The sequence below is a fragment of the Trachymyrmex cornetzi genome, unplaced genomic scaffold, assembly GCF_001594075.2.
Source record: "Trachymyrmex cornetzi isolate Tcor2-1 unplaced genomic scaffold, Tcor1.1 scaffold129, whole genome shotgun sequence".
Classification (NCBI taxonomy): domain Eukaryota; kingdom Metazoa; phylum Arthropoda; class Insecta; order Hymenoptera; family Formicidae; genus Trachymyrmex; species Trachymyrmex cornetzi.
In genome coordinates, this window is record NW_017295861.1 from 2,457,837 (window position 1) to 2,485,566 (window position 27,730).

The following is a 27,730-nucleotide window of genomic DNA, read 5'->3' on the forward strand; positions in this document are numbered from 1 at the left end:
CGCTCAATATTATTGTTATACAATCCCATACATTCCAGCAGTATTGCAGAAACCTTGCAACGTTCCATCAATATTACAGTAACTGTACAACGGTTGCAACAATGTTTGTTGCTAGAAAATTCTATATATTATATAATCTTACTCCTTTTAAAGGAATGAGATTTTATTCCTTTGAAGTGAATCTTATTCTGAAAGAATGAAATCTCACTTTAAAAAAAGAATAATGAAAATTGTATTCAAGAGTGCAAATATTTCCACTCTTTTTCAATAATGACAGTATTTTCACTCTTTCGGAATAAGATTTCACTCCAAAAAAATATAAAGAATACTGTATAGGATTATTTTGTACAATTAAACAATTGAAAACAGTCTGAAAACTCATTATAGCCTCCAGACGATTATTAATATTGTGCAATATCGAATATTATTCAATAATATTGATCATCTACGGGCTTTATAAGTCATGGAGCTTTTAATGCGGATACATTGTGTAATCGCGACTTTCTAACTTCGACAGTTGTGTGCGGTGGTCGTGGTTGTAAATAAACGTTGTAAATAGGCAATGCGTGTATATTTACCGCCACTACCTCGCATTCATTCGAGGAACGAGATCTCGGGACTCCGTTGTCGTCATCGTTGCCGTAACTTTCGTCCCTCGGCGGACGTACTCGTTGCCCTCATACAACCCCTTCGCGAAAACTCGCGTGCAACTAACTATCTACTTGGTCTCTCAAGTCATGGACTCTCCAATATTGCTGCTATGTTATCGTGTCCAACGTTACACCGCGTACTTTTCCGTATGACGTGTCTACGCGCGCTTGTACATGCAAAGTCGAACTGAATGCGCGCGGGTTAAAGAAAAAAAAAGAACTTGACCAAAAAAAAAGAAACAAAAGAAAGAGAGAAAAAAAAGCATTATTGGTATTCAAATGGAGGATTGTAATCGTATCAGGGGCGTAGAGCATGGGGTACAACGTGCCTCGTAATATATTGTTTGTACGTCGTTTTGTCCGTGTGTGATTGGCGGCATGTAATTACCTTCTCCACTATTTTCTTCGACTTCTTGTTCTTCTTTTTATCTTACCGTCTCTCTTTCGTTCGCGACTTTATGTTACTTATGATTTCTCTCTGCAACCGCTCGCAATCGCTGGTACTTTCGTTTCCTTTTTCGATTGTATCTTACTGTTACCTCGTTATAGCTGTTATCTACTTTTTTTTTCCCCCATTTACAGCGACGAATTGGACGACGGATGGACGGTCGCGAAATGTAGAGGAAATGTTTTTTGCATTGTATAAAGACTAATTATATACTCTTCTCGCTTTTCTTTCTTTAAATACATTTTATCGTACGACAAAAGTACAATAATTTGCCGCTACCAACGTATTATTGCTTATTGCTTCTCACATTGTTCGCTTCTGGAATGTAAATAATGACATAATAATCTTCCGACAGACAAGACAGACTGAGACTTACATACTCTTTAATTTCTTTTCTTTCTCTTCTTTCAATCGTGTTTCTTTTTAATTTCACACGAAGATTTTATTTATTTTATTTCAGGTTTAGTAAATCCGTTATTTATTATCTCCTGTCCGCGTAAGTCTGTGAGTGTACATGGGCGTGTGTCTGTGAGTGTGACATCGGACGAGAGTAAAGTGCACGAATTAATTATGGATTGCGTTACAGTGCCGGGGGATCCTCAGGACGTCAAAGTCACGCCGATCAACTCGACGACGATACACGTCGAGTGGAAGCCGCCGAAAACAAAAGAACAGAACGGTGTCATACGGGGATATCACATACACGTGCAAGAAGTGAGGGAAGAGGTCAGTTTGCGGCTGCTGTACCTACGATCAATAGCGTAGCGTCAGAAGTTTTGGTTCTTACGCGAAACTTACTGATAAGACCCTTTATCTTCACTATCTCTCTATTCACGTGTAATATTATCGCCTAAGTCCTTTTATCCTTGTTTAAGTATTAATGGGACATACGTCTTAAGTAACATGAAATTATGATACTAAAGTTTTTACAACGAATATACATAGAAAATTTTATAGAGAAGAATATTATGAATATGAATCCTATTTAAGTAGTCTCATTAAAATATTGGTTCTTTCAATTTTATCTATTTCTTACTTTATTAGAAAACAGAATGTCCATTCCACAAAATGATCTCAGCAAATTATCTAGGCTCTTTTTTTTTATAAAGTATCGTATGCATATGTGTTTAATTTGAAAATAATCACCTAATTTTTACATCCCAATTGAAAGTCACTGTTATTAATTACACATTGAATATTATTTATTATTCCACAATTTATTAGCATCAGAAATTATTATATAAATTTATTCAATATTTTCTAAAAACGGAAGAAAAAACTTAAAAAAATCAGATACATATTTTCCAACCAGTAAAGAAAACTACTTGAAACTGGTAAGGGGACCGTCGAAACTGTGCCTTATCGATTTCATATAATAGACTTTGATTATATTATATAATAGAACATAAAAATAATTTAGAAATCAAAACAACCTCTGAGGGGATGAGAGCAAAATAAAAAAAAATCACGTTTTTAAAGAACGTAAATATACCATTAAGAGTATAGAATTTTAGTCTAAAACATTTTTTATATATCTCATAATTTCGAAGATATTTGCTAAAATGAAAAAAAATTATTTTCAAAGGATTGTTAAAGAACAAAGGTTTCGATATTTGAATCAGAGTTAAACAAATTAAAAAAATAAGAGTAATATTTTTTTATGTTCTACAACATATTTGAAGCCATAGACAAAGCCCATCAAAATGGGTGAGAGGCAGTTTCAACGATTGAATTTTATTGTTTCTCTCTGCTGGGATGTAAAAAAATCACCTCACGTGACTATTCGCAGGTTAATATAATAATCAAATTAATATTTGAGAACAACAACTTAATAGTATGATATTGTGAGACTATTATTCGTGCATTTGTTAATGATATCTTTCTTGAACAAAACTTAGGTAAATAACAACGACAAAAATATTGATAGATAGGGGAGAGTGGCTCGCAGTACAAGTTGTAATTATTTGTCAGGGGAAAGATCTACTGAACGAACCGATACGTCGAGACGTGCACGAAGGCGTGCTAGAAGTGAACATCACCGGACTACAACCGGACACGAGATACTCGGTACAGGTGGCGGCGTTGACGAGAAAAGGAGACGGGGACCGTTCAGTACCGATACACGTTAGGACCCCGGGCGGTGTACCAAATAGACCACAGGTCAACGTAAAGTAAGAGATGCTTAAAACCATGAAATATCATACTTTTTTTATAAACGACTCAATTTCTATGCACATTATTTTCTCAGAGTTCTGAGTAGAGGCCCCGACGTCTTAGAACTTGAATGGGGCCAGCCTACTCAAACCTACGGTAGTCTGCTGGGATACCGTATTCGATACGGTATAAAGAATCAAACGCTTAAAGAGGAATTCATTGAGGACACGCGTCAGCATACATACAAAATTACGGATCTTGGTAAGAAAAATTAACATATACCTTCGTCAATATCTTATGTCATGCAATAATAATATCGTTCCCTTACTTCAAAAGTGACACAATTCAAAAAATATGATTTTCAAAAAATGCGATTTTTATTATCTTAAATGAATTATGTAAAGATTACTATTAATCATCAAAAGGAAATTAATAGCGAATTCGGTTAACGCACTGATGCACATTAAATCAGTGTACATTGTACATCATACACTGATTCAAACTAAGTGTATAAAATGGAAATGTAGATATTTGGAATTATAAACGGATATTTTACCTAACAACTCACAATAAAGTGCATTAAGGATTTTACGATTTAATTCTTATGCTTATTATGATAATAATGATAATCTATCTGTGTGGATAATTTTTAAATCACTTGTAATTAAATGTTCCATTTAATAATTATTTGTATTCTCTCAAATAATAAATCTGTAGGAGAACAAGGCGTTGATTACGAGTTCAGAGTAGCGGGGAAAAATGACATCGGTTTCGGCCAAGAGACCGTACGGTACTGGTTCAGTCCGGAAGGCGAGCCAACCGGACCACCAACGAATCTGTCGTACTTCTTTCAAACTCCCGACACTGTGTGCGTGACCTGGGACAAACCGCTTCGGCAGCACAGAAACGGACAAATAATCGGATACGATGTACAGTTTAACAAGAAGAACGATCATTCTACCACTATAGATAGAAATACGACCAAAACGAGAGCGGTATTCACGAACTTAGAAGAGAACACTGAATACGTCTTTCATGTGCGAGCACACACGTCGCAAGGCAGCGGTCCGTACTCTGAGAAAATCACGATAATGACGGAAAAGGACATCGGCCGAGCTCCAATGTCCGTAAGAGCGGTGGCCACATCGGATTCCAGCGTCGAGGTATGGTGGGAGCCAGTACCCAACAGAGGAAAGATCGTCGGTTATCAGATTTTCTACACAACGACCGCCGTGGAAGATCTCGATGAATGGAAGCAGAAGATCGTCGGTCTGACAGAATCGGCGGATCTCATCAATCTGGAAAAGTTTACGCAGTACGCTATAACAGTAGCGGCACGTTACAAGACTGGTCTTGGAAGACTTAGCGAAAAAGTCACAGTGAAGGTGAAACCAGAAGACGTACCGTTGAACCTCAGAGCGCCGGATTCGTCGACGCATTCGATGTCTCTTTCCTGGACTCCGCCCATAAGACTGACTCCATTGAAGTACAAAGTTTCATTTGATGCTGTTAAAGAGTTCGTGGATTCTCAAGGTATAACGCAGACGCAACTCGTGCCCCGTAGGCAGATTCTATTGGAACCTCAAATCACAAGTACAACAATAAATGAACTACAACCGTTTACTACTTATAACGTAAACGTGAGCGCTGTACCACGCGACGGTCAGTACAGACCGCCGGCGAAGATTACAGTCACTACGCAGATGGCTGCGCCCAAGCCGATGGTAAAGCCGGATTTCTACGGTGTGGTTAACGGCGAGGAGATTCAAGTTATTCTGCCGCAAGCTTCCGAGGAGTATGGTCCAATCTCACATTATTATCTCATCGTTGTACCCGAGGACAAAAGCACAGCCGATAAGCAGCCGGATGAATTGACGGAGGATATGATCAGCGGAAAAGGTGCCAAGCAAGAAAGAGAAAACGCGCCCTATATCGCAGCTAAGTTTCCACACAGAGACATTCCATATACGTTCCATTTAGGCAGCGGAGACATCTACGAGGGATACGAAAACCGAAAGCTCACTAAAAATAAGCGATACAGAATATTTGTACGAGCCGTAGTCGATACTCCGCGAAAGGTAAGCTGCAAGGAGTGATTCGAGTGACTCTTTTATAAGCGACTTGTGAATATAAATCAATAATTATGAAAAAATATTCGTTTCAGCATTTATACACGTCGTCACCGTTTTCCGAATATTTATCTTTGGACATGAGGGAAGTACCTCCTGGCGAGCCACCACGTCGACCGAATCCCAACACGCCTTCCGACGGAAATCCGGAAGTATCCGTAAAAACTAGTGGTCAAGAGCCAGGGATGGTATGGGTAGTTGGTCCTATAATCGCGGCATTGATGGTTAGCGTTTGCCTTGTGCTTCTATTCGTCATTAAAAAGTGAGTTGTATTTCTTAATAAAAGATAAATAAAGTAAAATTTATAGATAAATTGAGCGCACATCAAATTTGTCTCTTAATTATTTTCAGACGAAGACAGCCATGTAAAGCGCCGGATCAAGCAGCCGTTACACGACCACTCATGGCAGCAGATATAAGTTCCAATCACGCACCATCGGACCCGGTAGAAATGCGACGATTAAATTTCCAAACTCCTGGCATGATCTCACATCCGCCGATTCCTATTAGCGAACTAGGCAATCACATTGAACGCCTGAAAGCGAATGACAATCTAAAGTTCAGTCAAGAATACGAGTCGATAGAACCCGGCCAACAATTTACGTGGGACCATTCCAATATGGAAATCAATGCATCGAAGAATCGTTACGCCAATGTAATTGCGTACGATCACTCGCGAGTTATTCTTCAAACAGTTGACGGTATGCCGGGTTCCGATTACATCAACGCCAATTACTGCGACGGTTACAGAAAGCAGAATGCATACGTGGCTACCCAAGGACCATTGCAGGAGACATTCGGGGACTTTTGGCGTATGTGTTGGGAATTACGTACCAGCACGATCGTGATGATGACAAAGTTGGAAGAGAGAACAAGGATAAAATGCGATCAATATTGGCCTACCAGGGGATCGGAGACTTATGGACAGATGACCGTGACCATCAGCGATATTCAAGAACTGGCGACCTACTGTATTCGTACATTCCAAGTTTGCCGAATGGGCTATTCCGAGCGGCGGGAGATAAAGCAGCTACAATTCACCGCCTGGCCCGATCATGGCGTACCAGAACACCCTGCACCGTTCTTGCAATTCCTGCGCAGAGTTAGATCTCTTAATGTACCCGATAGTGGTCCATTGGTGGTACATTGTAGCGCGGGCGTAGGAAGAACTGGCTGTTTCATCGTTATAGACTCGATGTTGGAAAGGATCAAACACGAGAAGATGATCGACATTTATGGCCACGTTACATGTCTACGTGCTCAAAGGAATTACATGGTACAGACGGAGGATCAATATATCTTCAATCACGACGCTCTACTGGAAGCGGTGATTTGCGGTAATACAGAAGTACCGGCCAGAAATTTACATTCTCATATTCAAAAACTCATGCAACCGGAAATCGACAATATAACTGGAATGGAATTGGAATTCAAGAAGCTTTCCAACATCAAGGCTGATTCAACTAGATTTATATCCGCGAATCTACCGTGTAACAAACACAAAAACCGACTGGTCCATATTCTGCCTTATGAGTGCACCAGAGTATGCCTACAACCGCAGCGTAATATCGAGGGATCCGATTATATAAACGCGAGTCTGATTGATGGATATCGCTATCGGGGTGCTTACATAGCTACGCAAGGTCCTCTATGCGACACTACTGACGATTTCTGGCGTATGCTTTGGGAGCATAATTCTACGATCGTCGTTATGTTGACGAAACTGAAAGAGATGGGCAGAGAGAAATGCCACCAGTATTGGCCGTCCGATCGATCTATTCGTTATCAATGCTTCGTCGTGGATCCCATCGCAGAGTACAATATGCCGCAGTATATTTTACGAGAGTTCAAAGTGACGGACGCACGCGACGGGGCGAGTCGCACAGTCAGGCAATTCCAGTTCATCGACTGGCCGGAACAGGGTGTACCGAAATCCGGCGACGGTTTCATCGATTTTATTGGACAAGTGCATAAAACGAAGGAACAATTCGGTCAAGACGGACCGATCACCGTGCATTGCAGCGCCGGCGTAGGAAGGACGGGTGTCTTCATAACGCTTAGCATCGTTTTGGAACGAATGCAATACGAAGGTGTCGTCGACATATTCCAGACTGTGAGAATATTACGCACGCAACGTCCAGCTATGGTTCAAACCGAGGTTTGTAAATTCTAATTTCAATGCTTTGCAAGTACAATATATTTATGTGCATGTAATCGTGATTTTATTTTCGATATTCTTGTCACAGGATCAATATCAGTTCTGCTATCGGGCCAGTTTGGAATATTTAGGCTCCTTCGATCATTACGCCAACTGACAAGCCGACACTCGTGAGCAGAGGGATCTGTCGAGGGACAAACGAGATCGGCAAAGAGGCGAGAGAGATATCGAGAGAGCAAAAATACGACGTGTCTAGTACAATAAAGTCGTATGACATACTCGTACCTTCCAAGGACAAATACAATAGTAATGCGATTACTAGTGTCGTGGGCAGTTAATATAGAGATGAAATGTTTAGTCAATGGTGTTGCAGTAAATGCAAATATGCCGGAAATTTTCACTTCTGATATAGCAAACGCGCGGAATCATACTGAAAAGCATTCGGTTTAGGCTAATCTCTTTTTAGAAACTAGATTTGAAAGTTCCCTTGCGGTAACGCGAGTCAAAACTGCCGTTTAGAAGTACGTACAATACACGTGATTACACGGGCGATCGTGTCGTACGATGTCACGTAGATATGTTCTCTTTTTTTATGCTTCTTAATTTCCAAGCATTTACGTCGTCAAAGAATCAATCAGCCAAGTACGACAATGTAATCAAAATTATGTACCTTCATCGGTAGGATATCATATTTGCGAATTAGTGAATTGGAACATATCCCATTATTAAGTCGATCATTCGCAAAAACATTTTTAAATCTAAATCTAATTTTAAGATTAGACTGAAGATATCGACCATATCTCTCTCCCACTCGAAACATAGTGCATTTTCTGTGTATAGTATCTCTTACAAACTGAGACAGTGAAGATCAAAATCTTTCCTATTTATTGAGGATAAGAGTGCTTCCTTCAATAGCGAATTATATAGAGGAACGAGATGGTCTCGATGTCGACATCCATGTTTGTGAGAGAAACAGAGTATCGAAATGCACGATTGTATGTGCAAAACGCACATTATGAAAAACAAGAACCTACCGTACGTGGCATATTCCACGAGTACTTACTAATGTAGAAAGAAAAATGGATCGAAAAAGCAGTCAAGTAACTTTCTTTAGCCACTATAAAATAAAGAAAGAGAGAGATGAAAATTTCCGCTCACAAGAAACAAAAAAATTGCCATACTGCCAAATTGACAATTATTAATGCTGTACTCACTATGAACAGTAGGGATCTTCTCATTATGATAATGTTAGATAGATTATAAGAAATTGTTTTAAGGATAGATTAAGCGACGCCATTAGGGAAATGAGGATGAAAGAAGGACCCGAATGAAAGAAGGATGAAAGGAAACGGTGCCTATTCAATGAAAGGTGCGCAAGTGAATTTGCGCACGTTTCTATAAAAGAAGAAAAAAAAACTAATTTAAATAGAAGCACTGTATGTTGAATTCGTGTACTGTTCTCCCAAGCCCTCGATACCCTTATGTACAAAGTTCCAATATAGCTTCTACCTCGAATATTTCTAATTGCCTTTCGAATATATTGAAATGAATAATTACAAATTCAATTATCAGTTTAATGCTTTTTTAGCTTACGAGTACCTTATTAAAATCAAATTTACGCTGAGTGCCATGCATTAAATCATCGACGTTTGTAATATAAAATTTTGTTTTTCAAATGCTAGATCAATGCCAAGAACGCATAATGAAGAGCATCGCTACATGATATATTTGTTACGGTGAAAATATTTAATCTGGTAATTTTATAAAATTTCTAATAATTCTACAGAATTATTGGATGTATTGGCGAATAATACAATCGAATATTTTTTCTTAAGATTAGTGGTCAATTGATTTGATCAAAATAAACGCATTGACTGCTTTAATTTTAACGCCAATAAATAATTAATATATTTATCAATGTGACTAATGATTCTATTGAATTATATGATTTTATAAAAGCACCAACTAATCATTTTTACCGTGACATTATCCATTTTGTATAGTAATAACGACTTCGGATGAATGTATTGCAATTTCAAATTGCAAGCTCTCCAGTTTACGAGGACAATAATTGCTCGATTACACCTTCTTCGAAACCTATACGATACTGTTTGGTATAGCAAATCTTGTAGCTAACATTTTAGAAATAATTTTTAAAAAAGTGTACATGTACAATAACGAACATAACGTCATCTAAATAAAGTAATTTATTGATCATAAATCTTCTCCGGTTTTTGGCATTCTTTTGGCTATAATGATTCTACATTTATTATGAAATACTCTTGATATGTTGAAACTATGCAAGTAATGCAACACGGAATGCTATTTCACAATTTTATACAATTTTGCTCGAATACTCCTTTTACCGTTAGTTATTGTGGTTCGAGGGTCAGGAACTGTGACTAAATGTACATAAATGCACTGTCTGTCATTAGCAACATTATATAAATATATAAATATATATATACATAAAATGATAAGTAATATATACATAGATATATATATATATATAGATATCATAAGAAATACAAGTGTGCATAAGGACATGAAGATGTTTAAAAAGATATCGGTATTTTCCAGAGTACCGTGTTAAGTTTTAACACAAAAAATGTGAAATCTACTCAGTACGTTGTATCCATCTGTAATATTTAATTTTCTTGATATCTATTATTTCTAATTTTATATTTGGTTAAATACTTTTTTACGTTTTTTTTATGTATTTATCGTATTGTTTTAACAAATGTACTTCTATAATAGCTTTTGAGCAGTTTTTTTACAGATTGGTTTATAAAAAAAATTACTTATTCATTTTAGTGTGATATTTTTTTCTAACAAACTGAGGGCCATCTCATACAACGTTTACTATGATAAATTCTTTGTGCTTGAAAAAGTACTTAAAATATTTTATTAATATTAAAATGTACGTAATTATATAATACATCAAATTTTTCACTGCCTGTTAAACCATTTACAACCATGGCATTTTTCATAATTTATAACGTAATGGTAATAATTATAGTACTAATTGTAATAATATGTAATGATAATACTAGATGTAAAAATAATTCTACGATTTGCCTTATGTCAAAGTTCATTACATAAATAACACTTTAAATTAGCGACACATTTTATGTTATAATGTTAAGTGTTTCTACAATGTGGTAGCAGATTTTTTTATTACGATTTACTATTTGGCCTTCAGAATGTAATCATAAGCAGCTATTTAACACGCAGCATTTTATTTTAAAGAAAATATATATTTATACAATATTTTTTATGTAATTACTTCTTTTATAATTTTAATTTATTAGAAACATTGCTTTTTAGTAAAGTTTCTTTATATAATATGCTCCTATTAAACATTTTCAAACAAATTAAATTACGAATAGCTTCGAATGGCAGGAAATGATTTTGTAATATCTTTATCTTTTGTGTGTATAATTTCAAAGATTGTAATCGGTATTTAAAGACTCACACTCTTTAAAATATTGTTAATGAAATGTTATACATGGTGTATGACTGGATAACGTTTATTAGCTTTCTTACAAACGATTGAAAATACTAAATACAAAATTCGAAACATGTTTTAAGACATTAAACTATATAAATGGTATTTGAACAATTTTCATCTGTAAATAACATTAACTTATTTCCACATTGAAATATTTTATCCTATTAGTGTATAATTAATCATTCAACGTTCACAAAGTTAAATTATTTTAACTGCTAATTTTGGTAAAGTAGTTCTTGGTATGGGAACATTTCTCAAGAAGAAAACCAGTAGCTCTTAAACTTTAAAAAGTCAAACGCCCTGTACACGCTGTGGTTTTTATTATAATGTTCTTAAAAAGAGAAAAAGACTTTTGCTAAGAATAACTTTCAAATCATTATGATAAGTATTCATCTGTAACAAATCATTAAGCGTTTCATCCCATTAAACATTCTTCTTAGAATACTGTAAAGCGTATTAAGTTTTAATAGCATTAAACTTGGCAGAACTTTCGTAAGAAACTTATGAATTTGAAACTTATAAGTTATAAATTTATGTGATTACATTTCAATGTAATTATTATCAACATATGTACTTTGCCAACTTTCTTAATGGCTTCACGTTTAAAGTCCCAAGCTAAAATATGTTACCAAAAACAAAATTAAATTATTGTATAAATATACTACTAGTTATAAGTTGATATCATTAATCTATACTCACTAAAATTTACTGCTACAAGGAAGTCCACAAAATATTCGTACATTTATATTATAACATAATAATTGTAATGTTACACTAAGTTTTTTGTATCATTCCCTGAAACTTTCGTATATGTTGTATTTTAGTACAGTAACCCTTAGTCTTTATAATTTTTTAATGATCTAAAATGTATAGCAAAACGATATGTGGTTTGTTGTATTCTTCTTCTTGAAAACTTACGACTCGCGCGTGTCTTCGGAGCAGTTTTGATAATATAATAAAATACAATCGGCTACTATAGCTCCGTGCAATATAGCGAGTTTGTTATTGTGTATAAGATCGCCTCGAATTCATCTGTAGATGAATCAGTAAAGTGACTGCGGTCGCGGATCCGAAGAAGAATATGAATTTAAATGCAAAGAATAAGTCAAATACTAAATATCGTTGAAAGAATGGGAAATTATTTTGTGATACTTTCTTGCCAGAAAGAATACAACAGGCTGAGGTAAAAACAATGATAAATGCAATGTTACTAATTAACAACTATACAAAATAAATATTGTGTAATAGGAAGAGTCTGTTGACGAGAAAAAAAAATACCGTGTACATTATGTATTGCCTTGCGGCATTAATAAACTAGTACTAACATATAAAAAATGTTTCCTTCTTTTTAATATAAATATTCGTTTTAACCTTTTCACGTATAACAGGCCAGACAACAGATAAACAAGCATCTCATCAAGTAATAATAATAATATAGAACCTGAAGATCGATAACGATTTATTATACATACAATACTTATAAGATATTGTCTAACATTATTTTTATATACAAACATTGCAAATATTAAATTATCATTATAAACATAAATTTTAAATGACACACACACACATGCACACACACATATATTAATGTTTCATAATTTATATAACATTAGTTGGTTGATTGGAATTATTCGTTGGTGGACTCCTGGTCATTATCGATGTAACCTGTAGTAAAATAAATTTAAATAAGTATGTGATACCTAAGTATAAAAGAAAATATATTATTTAGTTTCATAAAAATATACATTTTGAAAAACTTGTTTCCTGATGAAATCACTTGTGGCCGTTGAAATATTTTGATCATTTCCCATTTTACATTTGATATAGCCATATAGATTTGCACCGTTTAAAACTATGGCAATGCAAACGAGCAAAAGCCATTTGAATTTAAAACCAAACAACGCTGCAATGAATAACATTGACCAAAAAAATGGGCACAAAATCAGAGCTAACCAAAAGATTCGCGCCTCGGTTGCATTAATGCGGTTCTGTTGTGCACCCTGAAACACAGGGCACATAATAGACATTGGACTTACACATGTACAAGAGAAAATGATATTTAAATTATCTAAATCATTTAAGATACATATTTTATAAATAACCACAATAAGGAGCAACTGGAATGGAACATTAATTTAGGTGACTGTCTACACATAATCTGATTAATATACAAGTAGTTCTAGAAAGTGCCAAGGGCATAAAAATATAACAGCTGGAAAACCTTGAATAACCAATCCAATTAAATCAATGTTTGCTGAAACGTGACAAATGAAAAAATATACATGCTAATTGAAAGCTACATTTCAATGTAATCTATGCAAGTGGAATTTATGTGATATAAAATGTAACAACATTGATACAAGCTTCGTATCTAAGTATAGAATCAAATGATTTTCTTGATACAATGCTAAAGGAGGTATAAAAGAGGCACTTTCTCGTTAGAGACTTTTATCACTACATTGCATAGCGACATAAATTAAAATATACATACAAATTTATATAATAAGCGAACCTTTTTAGATTCAAAAATCCAATGGCTTTTGCCATCGTCATCCACATAATTCCACCATCTAAGGCCAACCATTAATCTTCCTGTAATATTTTTAACGGTCCAAAAATCCATCGATAAAAGTAGTACCACTGTTACAAAGCTTGCTATAAAACTATTTGAAAACAAGCCGCAAAATAAATAAACTATTATAGCCGCTATCCGGAAGGCCAAGTGAAACAGCGTAACATATGGGTGTCTAAAATTACAGAAAACAATATTTTATCTTACAAAAGTATGGCCTACTCGCATTTGAAAGATATACGATCTTCATTATTTTATTTGTACTTAAGCTTGTTGGAATTCTGGGCCTCCTCCTCCTCTCCAAAAGCAATCGTGTCGTCATCCATCAGTAAGGGTACCTATAAATGAGATCATGGAACATTCGATAAAAGGAGTATCGAGCATGCATTTATATCCATGCAATTTATCTTGCATTTATTAATATCTTGGAATGCTACTGTGGGTAGTGTAGATGAATTTTCACCCATGCACTTTTTGAATTTCGTATAATTTCTGTTATTGAAATTTAGACAGCTTAAAGTAACATTTAATAACATTGTTTAAAGTTCAAGCTTTTACATTAAAAAATAATATCAAATTTAGTTGTTCTAACATGGACACAAAAAAGTGTAAAAGATTCTTAATTATGTGGGTGAATTTTCACCCAAATTCACCCAAGTAGTGTCAACTTGAGAAAAATATGAGTGACATTTCAGGATTAAATCTATATGCACTATGACGTGGAGAGATGAATTAACTCGGGAGCGCAACCTCCGTTTCTCGAGTGAAATACAAAAGGAGGAAAGAGAACACGAAATTGAACCCCGAGAAACTCCCGCATTCGCTTCCGCAAAGGGCGTGATTATCCATATTACGAACTCTTCCGCAGTGTACGCCAGGAATACGTACGGAAATGCGCAAGCGAATGTCAGAGTGACGACCTTCCACCCACTATCGGCGACTAGAACTATTACTCCCAGTCCCTGCCGTAACGAAACGACACTTATTTTCGTTTTACGAGACAATCGGATACCTCGTGGTTAGGCACGACTAAAAAAAAATATGTGGCGTCAGTATACGATCGATCGCGGGGAAGAATCAAGGCGTTGTATACCTACCGTTGCGGACGCCATGTTTGCACGTTGACAGTCCGATTACTCCGATGGTGCGTCGCGCGTCGTCTGCTGGGCACTGCCGGGCTCGGAAAGATGGTGGCCTCGCGGTCGACAGCGACGACAACAGCAGTCTCGTGAAGTCTCATCCCGTTGCGAAAAAAAACTGCGCCTCAAAACGCGTCGCGACAACGCTCGCGTTCTGCGGTTTCACCGTTGTACATTGTTGATCAAGGTAAACGCCTTGACATCGTTAATAACCGGCGCGGACGAAACCTTGAGACGCGGCGCCGACACGGACGAAAGTCGCGCCAATCGTACGATTAATCGAACGCGGCGGCCGACTGGCCGAACGCGAGAGGCGCGGACGCGCTCATTGGCCGCGCTACTCTCTCGCGCATGCGCGTTGCGTCTCGCTATTCGTGCACTGTTTCCACCGATTATTGGAAGATATACGAATCGAATTCAACTTTGACCGAATTTCAATTAATTTAATCAGTAATATTTTAAGTAATATACGAATAAAACTATTGAATTAATCAATAGAATTATGTTTGATGAAACGAATTGAAAATAACGAACTGTATATTAGAGATTTTAAACAATTCTGCCGGTCGAATTAACCGTTGATTAAATTAATCGGAGTTTGATCAAAGTCGCCCTTAATTTACTTGTCGACTGAAACTCAATTTGAATTTTAGTTATTAAGTTTGTAAATTATATTTTATAAATTATTAATCAAGTTATTTTTCAATCGATCGTTACATGTCATCATTTATATAATTTCTTACTTAATAATGTAAAGCCTAATCTACAATGTACTTTTTGTTCTTCTTGTAGCTTGCTCTTTATCTCTTGTCTTTTTCTTCTTTGCTATGACTAATTAATCGTGAATCTTATCACGTTTTTTTTTATTTCTTCCTAAATTCATCAATTTTTATTTTGAATGACAGAAATCCAAGAAAGGAATAAGAGGCAAAAGCCAAGAGATAAAAAATAATAAAAAGCAAGAAAAAGGAAACGGTAAAGGAAGAACGGTACAAAAAGAATACATTAAACTGCACAATAGATTAAGCCTAATTGTTACGGTAAAGTGTTTCCCATTTAGGCAATACAAGTCGCGACACAAAATTTATCTTTCGTGGAATCCCATGAACAAAAATAAAACAACATTTATCTTATGTCGTGAAAAATATTTATGTACGTATACACGAGGACAAAAATGTCTAGTCATGTCTTTTCACGTCTTCTCAGTATTTCTCGTGCCTTCTTCAATACGCATGCAACTTCAGACGGATAGGCATTTATGCCCCCGTGTGTACAACATATTGTATATTATATTTACATTTATATAGCAACAAATTATAATATTGATGCAATGTTATTATATTTACATTGAGTAGGAAATTGATGTAATACATGTTTAGAGATAAGTGTAACACAGTGAGCGTTTCTTTTTGTTTAATATTGACAAATAACAAGGATGTATAATGCGTCGTCTACAATACACGGAGTAAGAAACTACACCACTGACCAATCACAGTCGATTATTCTTTTCACATTCGATTGTGATTGATCAATTTCTTAATCTTACTTCATACTTCATGTATTGTAGACGCCGCATAATAATTCACTGTGATGCACTGGCCGGTATTCACAGTCGGATCTTATATTTAAGACCGTCTTAAGTACAGTCTTAAAATATCATGAACCAATCAGAAGGCCGCATTAGCGACTTAAGACATAACTTAAGACGGTCTTATGGGCTTTCTACAATAAGCCATTAGTCATAAATCAGAAGTCAGAAGCTAAAAATTAACCAATCACAGTCATCAATTTTTAGTCCGACTTCTGATTTATGACTAATGGCTTATTGTAGAAGGCCCGTTAAAATAAGAACCGACTATGAATACCGGTCACTGTGTATCATCCGTATCTCTTGCTGGAAAGCATCCATCAGTTTGTGTTTAACGGCCAATAATCAGTTACGCAAATATAGATACAACGTGGGCGTTTTGAGCACACCTAAAACCGATACAACTTAATTGATGATGCGATAAGTCTGGATCTACAATACATGTTTTAAACCTTAATCCGTAAGAAATTGACCAATTACAGTCGAATGCGAGGAGAATAATTAATTGCGATTCGTCCATTCCTTACGGCTTTAAAAATCTATTATCGATCCGGGCTAAAGCCGATACCAGACTAGAGACTGAGGATGTGACCCGTTTCACGCTGCAAATGCTTTAAAGCTTTCTTTGATTGTCAATTCGTAAAATTCTTTCTTCTGATTATTCAACGTTGCATTTGCACTCTACAGGTGCGGTCCATTTGGCGCTTCGAAGTGTCCGACTGACCAATTAGAAGAAAGAATTCTACTAACAGAACAATAAAAAAGCGCTTCGAAGCATTCGAAGCATCAAGCGAACCTTAGCCTGAAATTTAATCGACCAATTTTAACTACTGACCGATCAAAATAAAGTTTATTAAAGTTTATCGATTTTCTTCCTTCTCTTGATTAGTCATGTATTCTAATTGTAATCTATAGTATGATACGAGCTTTAGTTAGATATGACGTAAAGAAAACGCGTGCGTGTACGCAACGTGCGTAATACGCGGCCCACGGTATTCGGAAGTCGCGATTGACGGATACGACAGGGACGACGCAGAGAGAGACGAGCCGGAGAGCGGTAACGTCGTCGCAATACGCGCACATGGTGCACGTTGGTGGTAGTATAGGAACGTATGGTGGCGACGTAGTAGTGGTCCGTGCGTCGGTGGTGCGCGCGGTGCCATGGTTGAGATAAGCAGCGCGGGGGACTGAACGAAGTGCCGCAAGACCGGAGATCTCGCGCCGCGCCGCGCCGTTCGGCTCTCGCGTACGTTTACGCCCGCTCGCTCCGTTTCATTTCGTCGCGTCGGCACACACACGGCAGTCCGCCACGGGACACGGTCGACCGGTCGTAGGATCTGTCTCTCCCGCCCGATGTGACGGAGGCTCGCGATGCTCAAGGATCACACAGCGATCACCCAGGCGCTCCTCGGAACCCTGCTCACGTGGGCCCTCACCGCGGCCGGTGCCGCGCTCGTAATCATCATTCGGGGGAAACAAGTGAGTATCGACCGGAGGACTGTCCCTTCGGGACAATTCGCGCCCAGTTCCCTATACGCCCTTTGCGTAGAATCTCCGATTCTGGTTCTGGTCCGTGGGAGGAGACTTAACCTTACCGGCGCATCCGCCCGTGCGCGAAACTCTCGCAACTCGCTTCGAAGAGAGCATCCGCACTGTTTTCAACTGCGCACCGTAGTACACTTTTCTGTTATTGACGCGCGTCTTTCAATTACACTCTTTACACTTTTTTCTCCTCTCTGTATAATACGTGGTTTAAAGATAGGAGATGTAAAGAGAGATGTGAAAAAAATAATGAACGTACTTACTTAATTTGTCTTTTCTAGATTTTAATCCCTTTATTCTAAATGTAAAAGAGTTATAAAAAGACATGGTTATTGGGAAATTAAGATTAATTGGTGTCGGTTAATTGAATTTTAATTTTATCATAAATACATTGTTTATTTCAACTTCGTAATTTGTATTGCTATAATAAATATGTGCTACCAATGATATTTTTCATTTCTTCTATTCGTAAATGTCACGTAAATATAAATAAATACACCTTTTTTAATCAATAATATTTGAAAGTAATATTTCAAAGGTCATTGGATATTTTTTCGCTGCGTGCAAATTTTTGAATTTCGCTCGTGAACAACCATCGTTCTCAAGAGAAAAGGGCAAAAATATTTAGATAAGCGGGACTATTGCGATTCTTCACATTTAAATTTAGATTCGTTACTTCGATGAAGTCGCAACCGCCGCCGTCGACGACACACAGCGATTGGCGGGCCTGCATAATCCGCCGCTTCCTTCATGCAATTTAATTCGCGCGCGCGTACGAGTTGAATATATCATTGAAGAGAGTCGAACTTCTGTACATAGATACGTGTCGTGCGTTCTCATCCAGACAAGATTACGCTCGGCTATTTACGATTCATATGGATGGAAAAATCGGAACGATGGGAGAAAAAAATGAGAAAACGCTGCATTGGATGTTAAAGAGTGAGCATACGTTTTTTAGGTGATGTATTTAGTGGTTCTTGAATTTTGAGTCAAACGACATATTGCACACAATGGAAGAAATATTAGGGACAGGGATAAATATTAAATATTAGAAATAAAAAAATTAGAAATGGAAAAATTAAACGTATCAAAGCAAATATTGCTGGAATAAATATAACAGGAATAGAAATAGAAGAATTTTAAGAATAGAGATTAAATGTAATGTATAATGGATACATTGGATACAAATAAGATATAAAACATATAAATATATAAATATTTATATATTTTATATTTTTATTTATAGGTATTCTCTCTAAAATTTTTAGCGTGAATCTCACTCTTAAAAATTGAAAATTAAACAACTCTTTTTTTTTTAGACTGGCTCAGTTTCGCTGTTGACAAGAGGAAATTATAAACTGTCCCTCATTGATTTCTATGAAACTTAGCGAGCAGCATTAAATGTTCTTTTCAGATATATCTAATATTACTCCATTTTAGCCGCAGATAGCAAATTATATATTTTCGAGAATTAAATATTTTTTTAAATTTATATTTTTATTTCTCGAGAACTATTTCTATATTTAAATAAGTAAAAGTGTTTCATGGTTGGTTCATTACTTATTATCACATATATACGAAAATTCGTTCTCTACACTTCTAAAATTTTGAAAATGTAAGAAAATATAAAATGATATAGATAAAAAGGCATACACGATGAACTTAAGACCGAAATGTTTATTTTATTGTATTATAATTTATCAAAATATAAAATATTATAGCCATCCAGATCTTGCGTGATGTATGCCTTTTTATCCATATCGTTTTACATTCTCACCACGGTTTTAACCTATATTGTAAGAAAATATGATTAAATTAAAAATAAGAAGAATACGATTCAATATAGATTTATTTTTTATATATTGTCTTTACATATTGTGAGATGAAATTGTTCATAAAAACAAGTAAAGCATGGGGTCTTGAAACAAAATTAATTTTCGAACGCAAAATTTTTAATAATGTTATTGACGTTAAATTTTCCTATGAATGTACATGAAAATAAATATGAATGTAAGCTTGCATATTTTGCGCCATGTTTGTAATGCTTCAAGACCTTATGCTTTATTTGTTTTTACAAATTTCATTTCATATATAAAAACAATATAAAATAAATAAAAAATAAGTCTATATTGAATCGCATTCTTCTGAATTTAATCATATTTTTCTTACAGTTTCAGAAATTTAAAAAGTACAGAGAACGAATTTGCGTAACATACATGTGGTAATGAATAATAAAACAATATGAAGCATTTTTACTTACTTGAATATGGAAATAAAAACAAATTTAAAAAAATTTTAAATATCTCAAAAACACTTTGTTATGCGCAGCTAAAATGGAATAATGTTATATCAGGAGGGAACACTGAACACGCGCGCCAAGTTTCATAAAAATTGATGAGAAACAGTTCATAGCTTTTCTTTGTTAAAGTAATATTTCTCTCCAAAGAATTTAGAGAAAATCCAATGTGCATTTGTATTACTTTTAATTTCTGAATTACACACACACACACACACCCACACCTAAAATTTCTTTATTTCTGATACTTATTTGTGTTCCTATAATATTTTTTTATTATGTGTAGAACCTTAATATTAGATTATAATGCTTTATTGTCCTCCGAGAAGTTACAAAGCTCTATATTAATAAAAAATAACACAAAAGTCTGCCAGGTCCAAAAAGTCTGATATGGCAGTCAAAATAAATAGAAAAACGCAATAAGGAAAGCAGCCAATAGGAAGAGGCGGTTGTTTATCGAAGCGACGACTCGCTTAGATAAAATAAATGCGCTATTTTTATTAATATAGAGCTTTAGTTACAATGGCTAATTTCGTTTTTCAATACAAATGATATCTTACGACTAATTTTACCTATAATTAACTTATTATTACCTTATCTTATAACTATCTTACTACTGTATTACATCTACTTTGCAACGCAACTTATTCTCCAAATTTTCTAATATATTATTCTTGATATAAGATTAAATTTTTTATTGCGCTATTTATACTGCAACTTTATAAGTAATAATTTCTTGACTTTTTCATAAAATCATCTAATAGGATTTATCTTTATCTACTTCGTCTTTCTCAATTATTGGCTCTAACCCAATTCTTATTTCTAATTTTAGAAATTTTAGAATTTTTCGAATCAATATTTACTTTTCATATTGAGATGTGCCATTTTTTTATTTAATTATGATTTTAACAAAGAATTGTGCTGCTTATTAATGTAAAGATTCATCTTGAGCTTTGACTCCAATCAATGGACTCGTTGTCAGTATACTATTGTACTAATCTTACTTGTATTGTTTGAATAAAATTTAATCAAGAAAAAATAATATTCTACTTTCTTCAATATTTAAAAATGCATTGCGTCTGGCATACAACAGTTTACTTCGATAACTGGTTGATGGCCTTCGATAACTTCACTTATTATTTCGTAACAAGTGGCAGAATACGCAGAATTTCGCGAAGTTGGTCTGTTCCGCGGAAAGTACCTTACGTTAATTGCATATCTATAATGATCTTGATAACAAATTTTTCCGTATTGTACATTTGCCGCCATGTATTTAAGCATATTTAAGGATACTTATCAGGTTGGACGATGCAATACTAAAAGTTACTGAAATTAAAAAACTTTAAGTTTCTTAGGTTTTTTCAACAAAAAATTTTGGTCATACCCTGAGAGACCCATTTAGTTGAATCAATTAATTTCTTGTTTGGATATGGGCAAACAAATCTTTGATTGATGCAATAAAATAATTTAGTTGAAGCCAAACATTTGGTTATTATAAACAACTTTATCAGATGTCAATATCTATCAGAAACAAGTAAAATGTTACAATAACCAAATGCTTTACTTCAACTAAATTATTTTATTGCATCGATTAATTTCTTGTTTGGATATGGGCAAACAAATCCTTGGTTGATTCAACTAAATAGGTTTCTGAGTGTAATTATACTGTGAAACTGCGTTATACGTCAAACAACGAAATGTTGAATAATTTAGCATATAATAGCTTCATGTACGCGCTAGTGATCGTATTTTACTGCGCTTTTAAGCAACTTTTAAACGAATAAGTCGAACCAAACAAAAGTTTGAATAAAAGGATGAATATTTATTAGAATTTTGTTAATACGTATATAAACTCTTTAATTTATAATGTTACTTCCTCATCAAAGGACTCTGCACTAATTATACGGAAAATTGAATCTCCATAAAATAAATTAATTTTCAAATGGTGTAATTTATAATATTGTAGAAATAAAAAATCGAAAATGAGTAAGATCGAAAAGCAGCAGCATACTTGACGCGCCCGTCTTGTTCATAATTCGATTTATGCCAATAATTTAATAAATATTTTATTATAATTATAAACTATTTTTCGCAAATTAAAGAAATTTTATATATATATTCAAATTTTTATTATAAAGATATTAAAGATATTTAAAAAAAATATCTTATTTAAAAATTTTAAAAATATTAAGAAAGGCGGCAAAGTTCTTTTTGCTGAGAGGTGCCTGTTAGCGGCAATTCCAGTTGAATGTTAAAACCGTTATCTTGCGGGTTCAAGTTAAAATTTGATTCTAACGTCGTAACATATTAGGTAAGAATCTCACTATGAATGCTTTAAAACATTTGATTCATCAATTCGAAGAAAGAGTTTTATGAATTGACCAATCAAAGAATTTGTAGTATTACGTTGACCATATACACCGGTCACAGAAAGGTTGCAACACTTTTGTTTCAATGGAATTCGAAACTCAGTCTTTCTCGTAGAGCGGTTGAACGGTTAGATTCATAAGCAAGAACCAATCTCTTAGTGAGCAAGTTGTCGAAACCCATCAAAAAAAAGTTTTTGCAATTTCTGTGTAGTCATCTTTACGTCATGGCGCGAAATGTAATAATCACATCGTTAGATTTCATTAATTTTTTTAATTAGTGTATTTTATACTTTTATTTTTTCTTTATTCTGTAATCTAGATACGATAGTAAGATATCAAAATACAATTTTCTCTTCCGATATCGTGGTATAATTGATATTGATTATACTCTCTAAATCTGAATCAGAGTGGATAATCACTGATATCAGTGCCAAGTATGCCACTATTCGCTAATCACTCAGTGACGTATTTGGCACTGGATAATCAGTGAAGTTGAATTAAAAAAGAAAGAAGGTTTGAGCATTATATATTCTAATATTGATATTTATATGTTAATTTCAATCTTCTAATACTATATTCATTGAATTTATGCACTAAAATAAGATTAATTAGATCACATAATAAGGGTTAGCTAGGTTAGGAATTTCACATCACTGATTATCAGTGACATACTTGGCACTGATGTCAGTGATTATCCACTGGTTCAGATTTAGAGAATAATTTTCACGGAAATGCAACTAGCATTGGATATCTTCGCGTCAGTAAATTTCGCCTGACATTATCACAACAGTATAATAAATCTTGCTTCTAATTTAATCGAACGTATTAATACTCAATGAACACGATATGATAAGATTTGCAAATTTACGTTGTCAAGCAGATTTAAATCGCGGATCTTAAGGCGTCATCTACAATACATGGAGTAAGAAATAAGAGTAAGAAATTGACCAATCACAGTCGAATGTGAGAAGAATAATCGACTGTGATTGGTTAATTTCTTACTCTTACTTCTTACTCCGTGTATTGTAGACGACGCCTCAAGTAATTAAATAATTGCGGCGTAAACGAATTGATTTTCTGAACTATAATAAATTGAGTTAAGGCCAAGAAGAACTTGCGAACGCAGATGTTCGTGCGATACCGTAATTATTAAACATCTGCGTTTGCAAGTTCATATGCTGACCTTATTTTAATTCATTATACTTATTGATATTATTATTATTAAAGTATTGTTTGTTAATTTTCTGTATAAATGAACGAATTATGTTGTTTTATTTATCTATATTATTTTAATTTCTTATAGCACCAACATAAAACAACTACATATTATAAATACAATATATGATGCAATAAATGAATGTGCACCTCATATTACATGAATTCCGCAATATATAATGAGTAGGTAATAGCTCATGAAGTATAATTTGCGTAGTTTACAGTCGGAGTTGGATAAGTTAATATTTTTTTAAACTAAACTAATAAAGTTAACAACTTATTAAATTAATTTAGTTACATTATAAAAGTTGCATAAATTGAAAAAAAACTAACTCATTTAAAGTTGCGTTAAGACCGCATTAACTTAAGTTAAATAAAATTAATTTTATTTAACTTGAATTAGAGTTTTGAAATATATTATTTTTATTAAATCAGGATTTCTTAATTTTTCTTAAAATCGAATTACTTTAAATAACGAAACAATTACAATATAAACTTTAAATAACGAAATAATTACCATATAAGTTATCAGATAAATTTAATATTTTATTTGTAAATTTTAAAATGAAGTCGGTTTTTACTAATGAGTACCGACTTTTATGTTTAACTAAAGGTTGCATTCGGAAGCAGTGCTATTGCGTAATTCTCTTTTTATCGCTCATTAGACGTAAAACAAAGATAGAATAACGCAAACGCGCTGATAACGCTTTCCTAAATGTAGACTTTAAAGTTTGTCAATTTCTTGTACGTTCATCTTTGGGCACTATGAACATCACGTCCATCACTATAATCATTGAGCTTTTTCCCAACTTCTCTTTCTAACATTTAAGATTATACAAAAAAAAAGATATTATCGTTTAGAGAGACAAAAAAATTTTAATTTAAAAAGAAAAAGTTAATAAATTAAAGTTTAAAAGTAACTAGATTAAGTTAAAAATTAATTTATTTAAAATTAACTAAATTAATATTGATGTGCCTCTGACTCTCAGTATTAAAATATAAAATTTTAAAATTATCGGGCAAGTGAGAGTGGTCCCGCAGTAATCGTTTGCGTAATCCTTTTTTTACCGTGTATTTTCTAAACGCTTACATGATATCTCGTACGTTTTAGCTCAATTCGAGCCATCCTCAGCGATGTACAACCAATTATTGTGTGCTTTGTGTCGTCTTTATTATTGCCATTGCTGTGTGCAACTGGTGTAATCTTAAGCTATCAGGTTTAAGATTGTTGAGCCCGTTGTAATCTGCATTGATGTTTGCAACGGGCTCAACAATCTTAAACCTGATAGCTTAAGATTACACCAGTTGCACACAGCAATGGCAATAATAAAGACGACACAAAGCACACAATAATTAGTTGTACATCGCTGAGGATGGCTCGAATTGAGCTGAAACGTACGAGATATCATGTAAGCATTTAGATAACTAAATTAAGTTAAAAGTTAACTCTCTTTTTGACTTCTTATTTAACTTATTAACTAGTCACTACTTAAGCCTATTTACAGTATATTATAAAAAATTGTGCAAGCGTAATCTACGTACATTGCAATTCAGATGTGCCAAGTTTTAATTATGTATACATATATATATGTATATATATATATACATATATAGCCTATATTATCCATATGTTAGAATTAGTACTAAATCAGATAGTAATAAGCTTGTAACTCGATAAACATTGCTTTAATCACATATATATGTATATATATATATATATATTATTTAATAAAAAATAGGAAACATTTTCAAAACGCGCAAAATTGTACCATTTTCGCATCATTGTAATAAACCGATGAAAAACGTTTTGTTGCGGACAAAAGATAAAAAAGTATTTTAGAAGATAAAAAGGCATTTTAAAGATAAAAAAAAAAGCATTTTAAAGCATTTATTTTTGATCGTTTTTTAAAAAATTTTTACAGTTCTGTTTCTTAACAAAGATCACCCTATTATGTTACTCAAAATTACGTACGTTTAACAGTTTGCTGCGCAGTAAAATAATTATTGTTTTAATTTAAATATTTTTATTAAAAAGTGCAGTTTTACCCATAAAATTCTTTTAAAAAATTTTTTTATGATTTTTTGATTGAATTATGTGACTTTAAAGTTAAATTTGCATTTCTTATATCCATCGTTGAAATTCGGCAAAAAGTCATCGCAAAAATATTTGTATTGTCTCTCATATACACACACACACACACACACACACAAATGTACAGAAATCAATCCATATTATTTTCTGTGCTGTACATATTTAAGCTGTGAAGTAAATATCGAGAAAAGGGATTATTTTAAACTTTCCGTTAATGTTTGATAAACATCTTGGTATTATATTTGCTTTAGGAATTATCTAATTGGTATCGTATATAAATTTTGGATCGATCCAAGACTTTGACACTGCCCATCGCATACCGACGCGTTAATATACATTATATAAGATAAGACATGAGTTATTTGTAAAATGTTGACACAATATTTTTTATATATTCTCTTATAAGTCTAATGTGTGTATATCTCAAATAAACACCTACCGCACCCCTGATGTCTCGACGGAAGCTAAATCAGAGTTGCAGATCACCTTGGCCAGAAAAAGCAAATATGCACGTGATTCCAAGAGAAATCTAGATTATTACTGCAACTGTCAATCAATGAGTTATTTTTATTTCAAGTATATAGACACATAATATCGATCCCTGATAAATATTTTAAAATAATAGTATTTTTTTTAAATAAATACCTACTAAATAATGAAAAGAAAGGAACAAAAAGATTATAATGTGAAGTCGCACTGTTTAATGAATACTCCTGGGTGAATTTCCATCGAAGTGTTTTTTTGAGTTAGGTATAATTTGTTAGTAAAATTTGGCTAGTCTAAAATAACATTTATTAAAATTGTTTAACATTAAAGTTTATTTTTTACATTAAAATAATGTTAGTTTAATTATTCTGACATTTTGCAATTCATATTATATATAAAACAGATACATAAATAGCGTAAAAAATTTTTTAAATATATGGAAAGAATTTTCACATAGAGTAATATGTTAAATAAAAAAAATATAAGTAGTATTTCAAAATTATATATATATATATATGTATAAATATATATATATAATTCTGGAATACTGCTTATATTTTTCTTATTTAACATATTATAAAAGAGTGGATTTAATTGTTAATTTTTAAGAGCGAGAATTTACTCTTTAGAGTTACATTCTACTCCAAAGATTTTAGCTCGGATTTTAGAGAGTATTTATTCTGGAATTATTTTTCTAACATTGCGCGTCTTTTATATATATATGTATATATATGTATATACAGTAAGAGCAAAAAGTATTCGTATACGGACATTTTTTATAAAAAAAAAGTCTTATTTGTAAACAATAAATTAGCAATTTTACAATGAATACATTCTGTTCTAATATAAACAAACGAACTTCGCATGTATTTCTGATTTTAGAAGCTAAATTTATCGACTGTACAAATACTTGTTGAGCATCCAAACAATACAATTTTTAATTTTCGTTAATTTTTCAGATGATATATTTTCTATAATTAATACACATCTTTTTGGTACATATAATTTTAAGAAACATATAGTCTATTTTATTTTTTATGAATAAATTGTTAATTACCCAACAAGAAATGATCGCCAATTAAACGTCAAATCGATGTCAAATTGATGTTGAGTCATCGTATCGATATCGATTCAACTCATTCGTCAGTGACTCATTCGATGACTCATTTTTCGCTGGATAATATTTACTTTTTAAAAATAAAGTTTTTTTAAAAACCATTTTATCTGTACGAATACTTTTTGCGCTCACTGTATATGTATATATAAATAATTCCAGAATAAATACTCTCTAAGATCTTTGAAGTGGAATGTAATTCTACACGGAGAGAATTTTTTCTTAGAATTTACCCTGAAAATATGACAGTCGTGGGACAACATT

General features: G+C 33.7%; 3 protein-coding genes across 16 annotated transcripts in view; 2 read left to right on the forward strand and 1 right to left on the reverse strand.

Annotated features, from left to right (window-relative positions):
- Positions 1-9,973, forward strand: part of Lar (tyrosine-protein phosphatase Lar) — a 335,402-nt gene extending 325,429 nt beyond the window's left edge. For all 8 annotated transcript variants that reach the window (XM_018522261.1, XM_018522266.1, XM_018522267.1 and 5 more), the window contains 7 exons: positions 1,685-1,824; positions 3,070-3,269; positions 3,347-3,513; positions 3,970-5,330; positions 5,417-5,643; positions 5,733-7,539; positions 7,628-9,973. In XM_018522261.1, the coding sequence (XP_018377763.1) occupies positions 1,685-1,824; positions 3,070-3,269; positions 3,347-3,513; positions 3,970-5,330; positions 5,417-5,643; positions 5,733-7,539; positions 7,628-7,696 (3,971 nt within the window). In that variant the 3' untranslated portion in view covers positions 7,697-9,973. The remainder of the gene's footprint in view (positions 1-1,684; positions 1,825-3,069; positions 3,270-3,346; positions 3,514-3,969; positions 5,331-5,416; positions 5,644-5,732; positions 7,540-7,627) is intronic.
- Positions 9,974-12,628: 2,655 nt separating this feature from the next.
- Positions 12,629-15,021, reverse strand: LOC108770565 (uncharacterized Golgi apparatus membrane protein-like protein CG5021). 5 transcript variants are annotated; one of them, XM_018522207.1, is made up of 6 exons: positions 14,723-15,021; positions 14,638-14,654; positions 13,890-13,963; positions 13,566-13,800; positions 12,799-13,053; positions 12,629-12,718 (listed from the first exon to the last, which is right to left on the reverse strand). In XM_018522207.1, exons 3-6 carry the CDS (start codon positions 13,949-13,951, stop codon positions 12,653-12,655), a joined length of 618 nt encoding a protein of 205 aa, XP_018377709.1. In that variant the 5' UTR covers positions 13,952-13,963; positions 14,638-14,654; positions 14,723-15,021; the 3' UTR covers positions 12,629-12,652. The 5 variants fall into 5 exon arrangements, with proteins under 5 accessions (XP_018377709.1, XP_018377707.1, XP_018377706.1 ...); XM_018522205.1 differs by having other exon boundaries at positions 14,514-14,654; XM_018522204.1 differs by lacking the exon at positions 14,638-14,654 and having other exon boundaries at positions 12,799-13,041.
- Positions 15,022-17,360: 2,339 nt separating this feature from the next.
- The window catches only part of Zip48C (Zinc/iron regulated transporter-related protein 48C), a 49,974-nt gene continuing 39,604 nt past the window's right edge, over positions 17,361-27,730 (forward strand). For 2 of the 3 annotated variants that reach the window (XM_018522299.1, XM_018522300.1), the window contains exon 1: positions 17,361-17,831. In XM_018522299.1, coding sequence (XP_018377801.1) covers positions 17,724-17,831 — 108 coding nt within the window. In that variant the 5' untranslated portion in view covers positions 17,361-17,723. Of the gene's footprint in view, positions 17,832-18,797; positions 18,834-27,730 lie in introns of those variants that run through there. The other variant, XM_018522301.1, reaches the window with a different exon arrangement.

Coding starts and splice junctions, on each gene's coding strand:
- LOC108770565 (XM_018522203.1), bottom strand. Junction 13,801..13,889: donor CAGAATTCCAACAAGCTTAA/GTACAAATAAAA, acceptor CTGTAATTTTAG/ACACCCATATGTTACGCTGT. Junction 12,719..12,798: donor GGAAACAAGTTTTTCAAAAT/GTATATTTTTAT, acceptor ATTTTACTACAG/GTTACATCGATAATGACCAG.